This window comes from Carettochelys insculpta, chromosome 11 (assembly GCF_033958435.1).
Source record: "Carettochelys insculpta isolate YL-2023 chromosome 11, ASM3395843v1, whole genome shotgun sequence".
Taxonomy (NCBI): Eukaryota; Metazoa; Chordata; order Testudines; family Carettochelyidae; genus Carettochelys; species Carettochelys insculpta.
The window spans coordinates 44,394,554-44,408,503 of NC_134147.1; the positions used below are offsets into that span (position 1 = coordinate 44,394,554).

At 45.9% G+C, this 13,950-nt stretch overlaps 1 protein-coding gene across 4 annotated transcripts in view; it reads left to right on the forward strand.

Moving 5' to 3' along the window:
- The window catches only part of ADAMTS9 (ADAM metallopeptidase with thrombospondin type 1 motif 9), a 140,198-nt gene that overhangs the window by 67,130 nt on the left and 59,118 nt on the right, over nt 1-13,950 (forward strand). For all 4 annotated transcript variants that reach the window (XR_012646935.1, XM_075004888.1, XM_075004889.1 and 1 more), the window contains 7 exons: nt 980-1,146; nt 1,259-1,388; nt 2,256-2,382; nt 6,415-6,625; nt 7,830-7,994; nt 9,217-9,381; nt 10,357-10,476. Coding sequence is in view for 3 of the 4 variants with exons in the window: in XM_075004888.1 (XP_074860989.1) it covers nt 980-1,146; nt 1,259-1,388; nt 2,256-2,382; nt 6,415-6,625; nt 7,830-7,994; nt 9,217-9,381; nt 10,357-10,476 (1,085 nt within the window). In the remaining variant the exon portion in view is untranslated. The remainder of the gene's footprint in view (nt 1-979; nt 1,147-1,258; nt 1,389-2,255; nt 2,383-6,414; nt 6,626-7,829; nt 7,995-9,216; nt 9,382-10,356; nt 10,477-13,950) is intronic.

Sequence of the window (13,950 nt, forward strand, 5' to 3'; positions counted from 1 at the left end):
AGCGCCCAGCACCTGTGCTGCTGTTTGTTCCCACGCAAGGGGACCATACAGTGTCTCTGTTCCATGTGCCTCCTCCATAAAGAGTGTGCAATGTAGACATCCCCATGGTCTCCCAGGGTGATGCTGTGGTGCACCACATTAAGCAGTAGCAGGCCTCCGCTGCAGGCACTGTTTGCGAGCCCCTCTTCCTTCAGAGACCCAGTAGGCTTTCCTGCAGGAGGATAGATGTTATCTCCTCTAAATAGTTCGTAGGCTCTAATGCCAGCAGGTACCACTGTGATCATCTTATCTGAGTTCCTGTGTGACACAGGCCAGAGAGCCTCTTTCAAATAGTTGCTAGCACAGACCATTGAGAAAAACAGCCAGTCTCGATTTTAAAATCAGAGACGCAGTCGTGGGCTGGAGCATCACCAGCCCTGAGATCCTCTCATTACAGGCACTGTCGAGGCTGTAGCTGTTTCCCCACTTACATGCATTGGGACCAACGAGGGTTCTTCTTGAAGGTGGACTCTCCTCGGTCATAGCCAGGGACCTGAACCATGATGCAAGCTCCGTCCTGCTCATTGTGCCAGAACCCCTCCTTTGAAAGCTACCGCAGCTCCCCACTTCCCAAAAAACAGCTTCTTCAGCGGGGCTTAAAATGAGGGTTTTTAACAATGACAAAAAGGTCTCAAAAGCTGCAAAACAGTCTCCTCGCCTTGATTTGCCTGATCCTGCTGTCGGGCTCTGCCATGAGGCAAAGTCTGAAACCCAAGAGCCTGACCCCACAAGATATGGAGGCTCCCTCTGCTCCCCCCACTGACTATGGGCCAGCTTCTTAGCTGCTGGAAACTAGGGGAGCTCTCCTGAAGCCAATGCAGCTACACCAGTTTACACCAGCGGAAAGTCTGGTCCCATAGCTTTAAAATAAAATGCTTGCTTAGGTGTTTGAGTTACTTACGTGAGTGTGGGTTGTTTTTTTCAAAAACCTCTTATGCAGCATTATCGAACAGTCATGGAGCCTTCATCTTAAATGGAGACTTTGTCGTCAGTATGTTTAAAAGGGAAATCAAAGTTGGGAATGCTGTGATTGAATACAGTGGCTCTGACAATACAGTCGAAAGGATTAATTCTACAGAGCGCATTGAGCAAGAGATCATTCTTCAGGTAAAGCGTACTTTCTTCACATGACTGCAATGCCCCTGGGTTTTATTGGCATGAAAGTAGCACAGATATTGACTGTCTTTCAGCTACCTGTGGATGTATTTGTTTTCCCCAGATACTCTCGGTGGGTAATTTGTATAACCCTGATGTCCGATATGCATTCAATATCCCTATAGAAGACAAACCTCAGCAGTTTTACTGGAACATCTATGGCCCGTGGCAAGCCTGCAGTAAGCTATGCCAAGGTATGTGCATTAGTGTAGTGTAAATCAGACACGGCGTCTTCTGGAATTTGGTGGTGGTGACAAATGTGTTTTCACTTGCTTCTCATCGTGCGTGAGTCTGATCATTTGTGTGAGTTGCAGCGGGGCCGACAGCCACACTGGGCCCCAGAGCAAGGTGGGAGGAGGGTCCGGCTCCATGCCCTGGAAGGGGCAGGGCCAAAGGCTGATAGAGGGGCCTAGGGCAGTCAGTCCTTAGTGCTATTCCGATCATGCCACTGGGCCCCTCCCCGAGCCCTTAGAGCCATGTGGAGCAGTGCAGCAGGGTTGCCGTAGCACGTCAAAGGGGCCTAGCGCTCAGACCACTGCTACTTTGACACCAATGGTGGCCAGAGCTCCAGGCCTGTTTGTTGGGTTCCAGGTCAGCTGTCCGCTTCGCCCCCGCACCTTGTCGGCGGGTCTGGTGAGCTGTAGTAGTGGGATGATCTCTGCTGCCTTATGCTGAGCACTGTTTTAGTGTGTCACAAACCTTCACTCACTGCTGCTCACCATAAACTTCTCAGGTGGGGAAATGTGGCAATGAGAGATGCCATCCCTAGCGCTGCAAAGGGAGTCGACCTCAGAGCTGGGGGCAGAGCGTTCCAGAGGTTCTGTCTCTGTAAGTCTCTACACTCTCTCTTTTACCGGTTGTACTAAAGGCTTTCTAAACAAGCAAATCCTTTGTGAGGTCGTGATGCAGATTTCACCCCTTTACTGCGTTCTCCCACATGAAATAGATTTTCAGAGCCCAAATGAACTTTTTTAAGACACTGTTTTGAGACCATGCACAGAATGAAAATAGCCTGGGTCACCTTCCTGCATGTCTTTACAAATGTATTTTTTCCCATCTAGGGACTCGAAAAAGGAAACCCATTTGTACCAGAGAATCTGATCAACTCATGGTGTCAGATCAAAGATGTGATCAAACCCCACAACCTGATCCAGTAACTGAGCCTTGTAACACAGAATGTGAATTAAGGTGCACTCTGCTCCGTCATGTATATACCTTATACCACATATTTCTTGCCTCTTCTTTCCTTTCACTGCCTTTTGTAGTTCTTTTTTTTTTTTTTTTTTTCCACTCTGACCTGTGGTAGCGGAAGCTGCCAATACATTGCTTTCCTATGCTTCTGGAGACAGAATTCCACTACTCTCAGCCAAGAGCTAATTTTGCACATTGGCCTCCTTGTAGCAGGGTCGTGTTTTGCTCCCTTCACTTCAGCTTTGCCTTTCTGTGGTGAAAGCAGCTCTATCTTTAAGGCCCACATCCTCTACCTGATGCTGTGAAATGTAGAAACACAACACAAATGACTGTGGTTCCTATCCTGGCTGGATCATCAAGGTGGGGAACTCTGAGGTGGTCTTGTCTTTCCAGGAGAAGCCGACTGAAAACATTAAAAAAATAAATAAATAAAGGCCCAAATCCAGCAAAGCATCTTAAGCACGAGCCTAACTTTAAGCATCTGAGTCGTCCTCCTGGAGTTAAGGGGATGACTTGTCAGTTTTAAGTGAGCACGTGCTGAAGTGTTTTGCTGCATCAAGGCCATAGCCAAAGAACTGCCTGTGAGGTGAACTTTGACTACTTACAAGTACACCTGTCCCTCGATTTAGGAACATAATTTGTTGGATGAAAACTGTTCATGAAGTGAAAATTTGTAAATGAAAAATGGAGCTGCTGGCAGAGCACTGGCTGTACAGTAGACGCTAGAATGAAGGTTGGCTCTTTGTTGTAGCAAAAATAGTGTTTGTAAATTGAAAAATAGGTATAAATTTACATGGTTCATTGTAGTGCAAATATGTAAATCAGAAGTTTGTAAATTCAGGGATAGGTGTACAGTGTTGCAAAAGATTTTGGGGAGGAATAAGAACCATTATTTCTAGCCCTTTTTAACTTGTATGCTTTCAGACTAAATGGGGTGATTCGTCTGTCTGTTGATTGGTCTGTCATGGCAACAGCTGAAAGGTTACTTGATTGCCATTACAAAGGCATGGAAGTTCCAGATGGGTGATGATGGGGAACTGCACAAGTTAGGAAAGAGATACCATTTGAATCTCTCTAGTTTGGTACTCTCTTGTCTGGCAACATCCATAATCCAGAATAATTTCGGTTAGCTGGATGACCTCTTATGGGCGTGGCCAAGTTTCCTGCAGTCCCAAAAAGTTTGTTTCCAGACGCCAGTTTGGCTCTCAGGGTTCCGTGTTGTTGTTCAGCTCTAATTTACCCCTAAACATCTTCTAAGAGCCCAGTAAACTATTGGTAATGGTGCTAGACAATATTGACCTCCCATGGTCCAACAAAGTCTCTGTTTTGGCACCAGTCAGGTCCCAAGGGTGCCAGATTAGAGAGGGTCAACCTGTACCAGGTCTGAGGTCAGCACGTACGTCTGGAGCTGCTGGTTCCAGATCTTGGTTTATTTTCCTAGCTGCTCTGCTGGACTTTGGCCCTGTGGCCAGGTTGAGGAGCTCTGCATTTTCTGTACAGTAGACTGAAGTCTGGGCCCTGATCCAGTGCCCATTGAAGTCAGCAGGACTCACTCCATTGGCTTCAGTGGGCGTTAATTCATTTCCATGGACCCAATTGTTCAAGATGCTGAGTGCCATGAAGTCCCCTTAACTTCAGTGGGCTCTCAGGACCTCACACAATCAGTTCCCATTCACAGGGCCATATCCTGCGAGTCTTCAAAGTGTGAGATCACAGTCAAGAAACCCTGAGCACCTCCTACTGGGAAGGGGATTGCTAGCAGAGGCAGTGATGAAGGCAGACCAATCCTCACCTAGAAAAATGGGCTCAGCACTGGAGGATCTTTAGCACGGGGGCTTTGATAAAATGCAGGAGAATGTGTGTGTGAAGAATGGGAATGGAGGACTATTGAAGAGGAATATGGAGAACACTGTCAAGGGTATAAAAGGCCAAATTCTACTTCCAGATAGGCAGGTGCATCTCTGCAAGGACAGGGTTCTACCTAATAGCTCTGAAAATTGGTCTACTTCCTCTCTGACCTCTGGGCAGCATGCTTGGGTAGTGCCCATTAATGTCAGTTACCCACGTATATCCTCAGCACATTGACGGAAGAGTGAGCACAGCTAGTCACGGCCAAATACAAAAGTAGGATTGTGACTTATATGTACATTTTGTTATTTATTATTATTGACTGAGACTACTAGACAATACTGTAATACAGTCCAGGTCTGGGGCCCAGTGCGCTAGGTTCTGTATAAACCTCATGTTAAGACTCATCTCGTCCAATCGAGTTTACAAGCTGAGTAGGAAAGAAACCCAGAGGCTGGGGAACAAAGGTGAAGGAATTTCCCCAAGGTCACACTGCATGTCAGTGGCAAAGCAAAGAACAGCCTGCAGGGCTCCTGTTTCCTGGTCTGGTCTACTGCACCCCTCCCAGCATTCAGTTAAAGAATGTCACATTTATATCAAATGCCTGACTTGGCAATGTTGGAGAATTAATTTGTGCCAGATTCTTATGTTCTTATGTTCTTATTCTGGAATGAGGAATCCCCAGAGTGTGAATGAAATTTGCCTGCACAGATGTAGTACTGTCACAAGGTGGGCGTCAAGACACTAGAAAGTGCATCTGGAGCCTGATGTTCAGAAGCACCAAGTGCCCATCGCTCCAGCTGAAGTCTTTGGGTGCTGAGACAATGTGGTGTTGGGTGTCTTGTGAGAACTGCACTGTATATGTGGAGATGAATTTAATGCAACCAGAGGGAAGAAATCCCAGGTCAGAAGCGGCAACATATGGGCTTCCGGTTTCCAGCCTGAGGACAGCATGGGGATGATGCTGCTAGTATTCTGCAGTGAAGGGCACACATACTGCATTCTTGCACCCTTGCTCTTCATCTCTCCCCTCCTGGGTGAGACAGTAGATGAAAGCAGGAGGATGTGGCTGGGGAGAAGAAAGTTCATTGAAGAATTGAAAGGCAAAGGAAAGCCCTGAGGTTTTCAATGGAATTGCTTTAATTTTTGCAGCACTACCTGTGGGTAAATGCCAGGGCCAGAGTGCCACCAGCTGAGAGCAAGAGCTCTTTTATCTCTTGGACAACTCTTTCTTTGTATCGGCTGTCTTGTAACAGTGCACAAAGGGCTTAGTTCCACTTCAGAGAGCTGCAGATTTTGCTAATACATATTGCTCCACGGAATTACATTTGATGAATGTTCCATACCCATACGGTACAAGACACATGATGCCATGTTCTGGAAAACCCTTGGTTTTCTTAGAATGAGGAATAGTCTAGGAGTCCAAACCCAGGCTTAGAAACCCCTGAATTTTAATCCTTGTTCTGACACTGATGCTATCTGTGGCTTTGGGTAGATCACTTAGACTCGTTGCCTTGGTTTCCTCATCTCTAAAAAGGGGCCAGTAATATATATGTACATCCCAGAAGTGATGCAAGGAATAATTAGCTAATGTTTGAGAGAGCAGTTTCAAGATGCAAAGCTTTGGGTGGTGGTGTAACAAGTTAAAACCCTTCATAATTAAAGTACATGCATTCCTGAGTTATGTAGCATGATATTAACTTCATTATACATGCAAGGTATTGGTTGAACCTCTGTAACTTGGGACCTGACCAGTGTTGGATGAGGGAATTTGCCAGACCAGAGAAGGTCAATATTGCATACCACATTACCAACACTTCCGCTGCTTACTGGGCTCTTAGAAAACATTGAGGAGTAAACTACAGCTAAATAACAGTGCAGAACACTGACAGCCAGGACTGGTGACTATAAACAAACTTTACGGGACCACAGGAAACATGGCCACACCAATGATAAGTGGTTGTCCGGCTAACTAAAATCAAGCTGGATGACGGATGTTGCTGGACAAGAGAGTTCCATGTTAGAGAGGCTTAACCAGTAGTGAAAACGAGCAACCCTTTCTGCTTCCTCCTTTCCTCTCAGAGCAGGTGTGCTTGCTGTGTTTCCCTAGGCTTCCTGTTTTAGCTAGGATAAAACTGGTACATCTACTGACGGTGAGATTTTTTGTGTTTTGGTGCCCAGGTGGCATGTTGCTAGAAAGAGTGAGTGCACTGCACAGTGTGGGCTGGGATACCGGACACTGGAGGTCTACTGCACAAAGTACAGTAGGTTGGAAGGGAAGATGGAAAAAGTCGATGACCGATTCTGCAGCGGCCAAGCCAAGCCCAATACTAGGGAGAAGTGTTTTGGAGACTGTAATGTTGGAGGATGGCGGTATTCAGCCTGGTCTGATGTAAGTCTGTTACCTGAGTGGTGAAATTTGCCTTATTGCAGGTAAAAATCTACAGCCTGTGTGCTTGTGACAGCTCTCAATCAAATGTTTAGGTGGGACAGGCACTGGGTCAGTGTAACTTAGCAATAAAAATAGCTGTGGGAAGTGTCCTGAGGTGCTTTTTTGCGCTCATGCCAGTCCTTCAGCTTTCTGCTGCTGCTTTGAAGCCCCCTGCTGGTACAGTGCGTTATATATACTCTGTGATCTGTCAGTCCTGCACGGATCTGTCATCAGGAGGAGCTGTTCTGTGAAACTGGTAGCTATAAATAGCACAGGGGTGTTTACATGGATTTTTCAGTATATTCTCTCAGGCAGGAGGCTCTCAGAGCAGCCCAGTAACCACCACTGGTTGTTGCATTCCTCCGATGTCCACTACTGGTGCCATCTGTAAGAGTTTTGGTGTGTGGCCTGAGCATGCCAACTGAAATAAAGGCAAGACTTTGTTTCATAACTGGTTGGATAAGCATCTCACATGGATACTAACATGAACATCTAAGTGGTGCTTGGCCCTGCCATGAGGGCAGGGAACTGGGTTTGATGACCTTTTGTAGTCCTTTCCAGTTCTAGTGTTCTGTGATTCTATGACTGCAGTGTGACTAGCTTTACTTTTTAAAATGCAAGAACCCGATAGTTACCCAGAGGCTCTGTTATATCACATCTTGCATTCCCACATGTTGAGGCCACATAAAGTGCCTGTGTGGTGTTAAGGCATGCTGGTATAAATGGTAGAGGATGTAAAACAATGGATGATAGAGAGATCTTAAATCACGACTCTGCTGTTCAGCATTTCTTATGACACAAGTTGAACGAAATCAAAAACAAGCCATTTAAAGCGGATAATGGAATTCTTTTTTTGGCACAACCTACAATGAAATCTGTGGAACTCATTGCTGCAGGATATTACTATACTTAGGGTTTTTTTTTGTTTGTTTGTTTTTTTGAAAAAAAGGATATATAAGGGACACAGTACAGGAGCAGCTCTGGTCGAATCCAGACATTGCCTGCCTGGGGTTATGAAGTTTACATACGCTGTGGGGAAGTGTTTCTCCAGTTGTTCTTTACTGGATTTCTTGCTTTTCTTGCTGAAGCACCTAGATCAGGATACAGGACCAGAGAGACTCCTGGCTTGGCCGCTATGTGTTTATGGAGTTTCTCTTTCTTTCAGTGCTCTAAAAGTTGTGGGGGTGGCACGAGGAGACGCCGCGCCATCTGCGTGAACAGCCTCAACGATGTCCTGGATGACAGCAAATGCAGCCAGCAGGAAAGACTCACGGAGCAGCGCTGCAGTGACTTCTTGTGCCCACAGTGGAAAACGGGGGAGTGGTCAGAAGTAAGTGTCTGTCAATTTACAGCCAAAAAGGGGAGCGCTGTGTCGCTCGAGTGATTCTCTTTTGCCAACACACATTGGTCCAACAAAGGACAATCCCACACCCACCTTGTGTATCTCATATCTGGGGGCTGACGTGGCTGTGCCTGCACTGAGGTTCCTGTCTTTACCCATAGTGAATGAATGAGAATTAAATCCCAGTTCTCTTCACCCATCCTGCCTGTGTCTACAGCACTCTGCAACATCTTTGTAGAGATGTCGCCTACACTCCTGTCCCCGGTCTGGCCTGGCTCATGCTTGGCTTATGACTTTCCAAACTCCGCAGTCCTTGGCAGTGTTCCCTGTAAGCTGAGCGCTTGGGCAGCCACCCAGGAAAGTCACGGTAGCTCACAGCCGGCAGCACGTGTTTCTGTTGGTGGTACACATGTGCACATAACGTAATTTATTCCACCCATGGATGTGAAAAACTAGAGGGAACATTAGTTCTTGGAGACAAGTTGTGGCTGCCTTTTGCAGTGGGTTGGTTTGAAGACAAGGGCTTCTGTACCCTTTCTCCTTGGCACGACTCCGATTCTGGCCCTGATGTTACAGCAGCCATTAATATGCTGCTTTGATTTCTGGCGCTTCATAAGATGTTCTCGGGAGACAACGTCACAAATAACAAGGATGTTAGCAAGTGTGCAGGAGAAGTTCTACCACGGGAAAGTTGAGCTAGCCCCCGTGAAGTCACTTACACCAGGTTTACATCATAATCCAGAATCCAGCCCAGTTGATTGCACATCCTTAATTACATTGATTTTACTCAAAAAGGGTGATTGACTAATAACCCTGATTTTTTTCCACTGGTTCTTTGGCTTCAGGCCCCTTTTAAACATTTCAGGAGCATCACTCCACCACTCCATACAGCTTCTGAAGGCTACGGCAGTGGGCAGTGCCGTGTGCTGAGCAGCGCTATGGGGCTGACTGCCCATGGCTCCGCCCCTTCCTGACAAGGCTCCATCCCTTCCAGGGGCATGCAGTCACTCTCCCCACCCCCACCACAGCACACACCTTGACCCCAGGCCCATGATGGCTGTCAGCCCTGCTGCCTCTAGGCAAACAGTTGGTGGCTCTCTGTGGCAGGTTTCTGATCTGTTTTTAATATCAAGAGCCGAAGTCCATCACCATAATTCCAGTGACACCGACTGGGGATCCTGACCCACAGTCTGCGATTTACTCCTTGCAGTGCTTGGTCACCTGTGGGAAGGGGCACAAACATCGCCAGACTTGGTGCCAGTTTGGAGAAGAGCGATTAAATGACAGGTTTTGTGACCCTGAGACAAAGCCGGAATCGGTGCAGACCTGTCAGCAGCGGGAATGTGCATCCTGGCAAGTAGGACCATGGGGCCAGGTAATGTAAGAGACTCCGTTCCCTTCTGCTTCTGGTATGAATGGACTGTCCTGCTAATTTTCATTTGTGTTTGCAGTAGATTGCCTAAGAGTTTCCAAAATAGGTTTCCAAGCTTAGACTTCAAAGTCCATATTTAAGGCATCTAAATATTATCAGTACCTGCTGCTCTTACACAACACCTGGCATCTCAAAGCTCTTCACAAAGGAAGACATCATCGTTGTCTTACAGATGGAGACACTGAGGTATAGGGGGTGAAAGGACTTGCCCAAAACCTTCCAACAACTGAGCTCGATCTAGGACTTCTCTGAATCCCAGGCCACTGCTCTGTCCACTAGGCAACACTACCTCCTTTTAATAGCAAGCCACCTGATTTTCAAAAGTGCAGCTCCTGTTGACTGTAGGCAGCCCCTTTTCAAAATCTTGCTTTTGTTTTTGTTGTCTGTTTCAAATTAATTTTCACAGAGGGGAAATAAGCAATTGGTGCTAATTTCTTCCAGAGAATTCTGCCACCTTGATTTCCACTACAGCTGTAACTTTTGTGATTTAGCTATTTAACAGACAGTTAGCTAGACCACACAGATTATGGACCAGCATAATACTTTTCATTCATGATGGTGGTAAGTGACTGGAGGTCTGCACAGCCTGTACGTAAAGCAATGTGACAGGGCTTATAGTAAATTCATATTCCACCGAATGGGAAATCATTTAAACACTCATACGTCCCTATTTGAAGGTGATAAATGAAGCATGCTGGGTTCCGATGGAAGCAGTGAATTAAGTTTGACCTAATTTTAAGATGAAATGACTGAAGTAGGAAAAAAAGGCCTGTTTTTTTTTTTTTTTTGACTTTTGGTGGATGTTCTGAGGGAAATGATGCGCTTCAAATACATTTCCCTGGCTTAATATTTTCTGGGTCAAATCTTTGTTAAGTCATATGAATGTCTTTTTTTTTTTTTTATTTTTCTCCCTCCCAGTGCACGACGACGTGTGGGCAGGGCTACCAAATGAGAGCAGTGAAATGTGTGGTCGGTGCTTATGTGTCGGAAGCGGATGACAACGAGTGTAACGCTGCTACGAGGCCAACAGACACACAGGTAAAGGTTACGCCTCTCCTCATCTCTTGTTCCCATTCTGGCCTTACCGCTTGCAGGAGTGATAAAACAAGCATGCCTTTCCACTGAACTAATTGTTCCTGGCTTAGTAAATTAATACCGAGACTGGCTCTTTTGAAGGTCCGTGGGCCTGATCCCTCACTGGTATAAATCAACAGAGCTTTCTGAGGCTAATTCTACACTAGGGAAAGTAAGTCAACTGCAGATACACAATTCTAGCTATAGGAATTGCGTAGCTAGACTCAATGTGTCTGCAATCAACTTACCTGGACGTCCTCACTGAAGAAGGTCGACCGGAGAGCTTCTCCCATTGACCTCCCTTGGTCCTCACAGTATTGAGGAGTACGGGGATTGATGCTGACCCCAATAGGTCGATCTTCTGGGGTAGTGTAGACATAGCCTTAGTTCAGTGAAACAGTGCTAATTTGCACCAAACGAAGTTATAATATCTGCACTGCAAATAGACACTGCAGCATGACCATGCCAGCTGACTCAGGCTCACAGGGGTTGGGCTGTGCTGTGGGGCTCTTTAAGTGAGGTGAAAGTATTCAGGGACCCTCCCGCCTGGTGGAGTCCTAGGATCAGGGTTCCAGTTTGAATGCAAATATCTATCTTACCATTAAATGGACTCTCAAGCCTGAGTCAGCTGTCACAGGCCGGCCCCAGGGTTTTAACTGCAGTGTAGACAAGCCTTTGGTGGCCATCCTAAGATCTCAGGCAAGCTGCCAGTGTCTAATTGCTGTGCAGTCTGGAAAGTGGTAGCTTCTCTTAGACTTGCTTTGGGATTTCTGGGGGTGGGTCCTCATATGTGAATTGCCTGAACTGTGACTGAATGGTGTGAGGGAGATAATTGCCTCAGGGGACTCCTCATGCTCTCTGACTCAGGGATGCTTCCTCAGGCCTGTGCAGGCTCTGAGGTAACTCAGGGGTGACTCATCTCACTCTGCTTCCCAGCATGGAGATAAAAATCTGTCCTCTGAGGATCATATTGCAGCAGACAGATTTCTTATCCAGATCTCCAGTAACTAAACTGTTCAAGACTTATTTCACTCCTCACGTAACAATAAACACAACTCCTACTGTGGCCTGTTCTAGGGCACAGAAATGACGACAGGAAGCCCATGGTGGTGTCACAGTCAAATCAGACCATGTGATAACGACAACAATGCTATAGAGAAACATTTCATGGCATAGTAACCTAAAATCCTCACCAAACCTGGCAAAAATACATACTGCAAGACACAGCCCACTGCTAGCATTGCTAACAGGGAACACTAGATCAGAAAGGGCTCACCCTACAAGTCTTGCTCCTACACCTTTCTGGGACTTTTATCAACAGAGGTCTTCTGACCAATCCTAGATGAGACTGAGACATCAAGAGAAGAGAATGGTCCACCATCCTCCTGGGTAACCTCATAATCAGGACAGATGCAAAAGCATTAGATTCAGTGCCACAGTCAAGGATCTTGGACTATTCTACAAGGATCAATACTTTTATCTTCTCTTGCTTTGGTTCCTATCCAGGAAGATTGAATGACAAAGGTGTCCTTCCAGTATCACGGATGGTTTCACCATTCAGTTTCAGTCTCTGCCTCCCGTCAGTTCCTTTCTAGTGACTAGTCTCATGAGAATGTAACTCGCACACCTGGGGTTGTGGTTCACTGTCTCATGTAGTGCACCTAAACAACATACACAGAGAAAGAATGAGTCTCCTCCGCAGCATTAGCTGAGAGCCAGCTGGCTTTTAGCTCAAACTGTAGAGCAGAGGTCAGGAACCCATGGCACGGGTGGGCAGGGCCAAGAGTGTCATGTGATCTGATTTTCATTAGCACTCAAGGTCGGAGCTCAGCCCAGCCCTTCCTCCTACATGCAATCAGGCACTTGCTCAAAGCCAGGCTGCCTGTGGATTAACAAAAGACCAGCTAATGCTACCAACCACCACCTGGTCAGGAAAGCTCTGCATCTTTATTTATTTATTAATGAAGCTGTTGTAAGTAGGACTATTAGTGACATCAACACTTGGACAGTATAGAGGTCAAAAGGGTCAAATTTCGGCCTTCTGCCTTGGAAAGATTGTTCACCCCTGCTGTAGAGACCCATGCCCAAAGCTCCAGAAGTCCCAGGTTTGAGTCCTCCTGCCAGCAGTTACAAGAGCAGTATGTGTTTGGAGGTATATGACCTACCAAGAAGCGATAGAACAGGTTTCTCAAGAGTTTGTGGGAAAGGGCTTCTGTTCCTTATATTTCCTCACACCAAAACAGACAGGAGGATGGTATCTGATCCTGGATCTCAGAAATTTATGCAAATACAGTTGGTGCACCAAATTTCATACGATAACTCTAACTTAAATTATTCCTAGTTTATATCCCAAGGTTCATGACCCTGAACTTGCAGGAAGCTTACTTTCATGTGTTGATAAACCCTGCACAGAAGAACCATCATGTTGTAGATTTATATGTATGTTTTCCTTCCTCTTCCATTAATTCCAAAGATGTCAAGGAAGGTAAGACAAGAACAAGTCTTGGTTCTACTGATGGCTTCTGCCTGACATCACCAGCTCTGTCTCTCAGATCTCCTGATATCATCCAATCACCAGTGTATCGCCCTTCTGATTGAAAATGATGTATCACATCACAGAATCACAGTTAGTCTTACCATCAAATCTGGCCTTTCTCTGTGTTCACAGTGCAGGTGGTCTCTGTATGTTAGTAGCGAGGGAGAATTCTGCAGAGGTACAGCGTAGCTTACGTGAGAAGAGAAAATTGCAGTAATGATGATAATTGGCCCCTTGTTCTCATATTCTAATCCCAACTATTAAAGTAACACAAAGAGCATGTGCTCCAGCAGAAATAATAATACACAGCCAAGTGTGAGAGAGGGGGAAATTGGGGCAGATTTTTCCCAAAGGTGTAGTAAGAATGTGTGGCCTTCTTTCCCATTTAAGGGCAAATGCCATGCTGCTGCAAGCTGGTGTGTGCAGGCATAGCCCATAGAGTTTGAAAGACTTAAATAAATGGGTAACATTCTCTTTTTGATGCCTTCCAGACCTGAAAAAAAATGGGCTTGATTCTTCACTGTTACACCAGATTTACACCAATTTGGCTCCAGAATACAGGAATGTATGAAACAAAATAGTCCATCTTTTGTGTGTATGTGTATCCAAAGCTCACAAGGGAGAGGGTCACAAACCCCAGCTGATGTACACAAAAACTAAATATATCCTTTGTATATTCAGTCTAGTTAAACCTTTAAGATGACTACAGAGCTCTTTTCAGCAAGAGATTGCAAGGCATTTTGCAGATGGGGAAACTGAGGCACAGGAAAGTGAAGTGACTTGCCTGAGGTCATTCAGCAAGTTAGTGGCAGAGCCAGTAATAAATCATTTACCTTATGAGAACCAGTTCAGTGCTCTGTCCTCTCAGCTATACTGTTTTGTGAACGACGGATTGAAAGAGG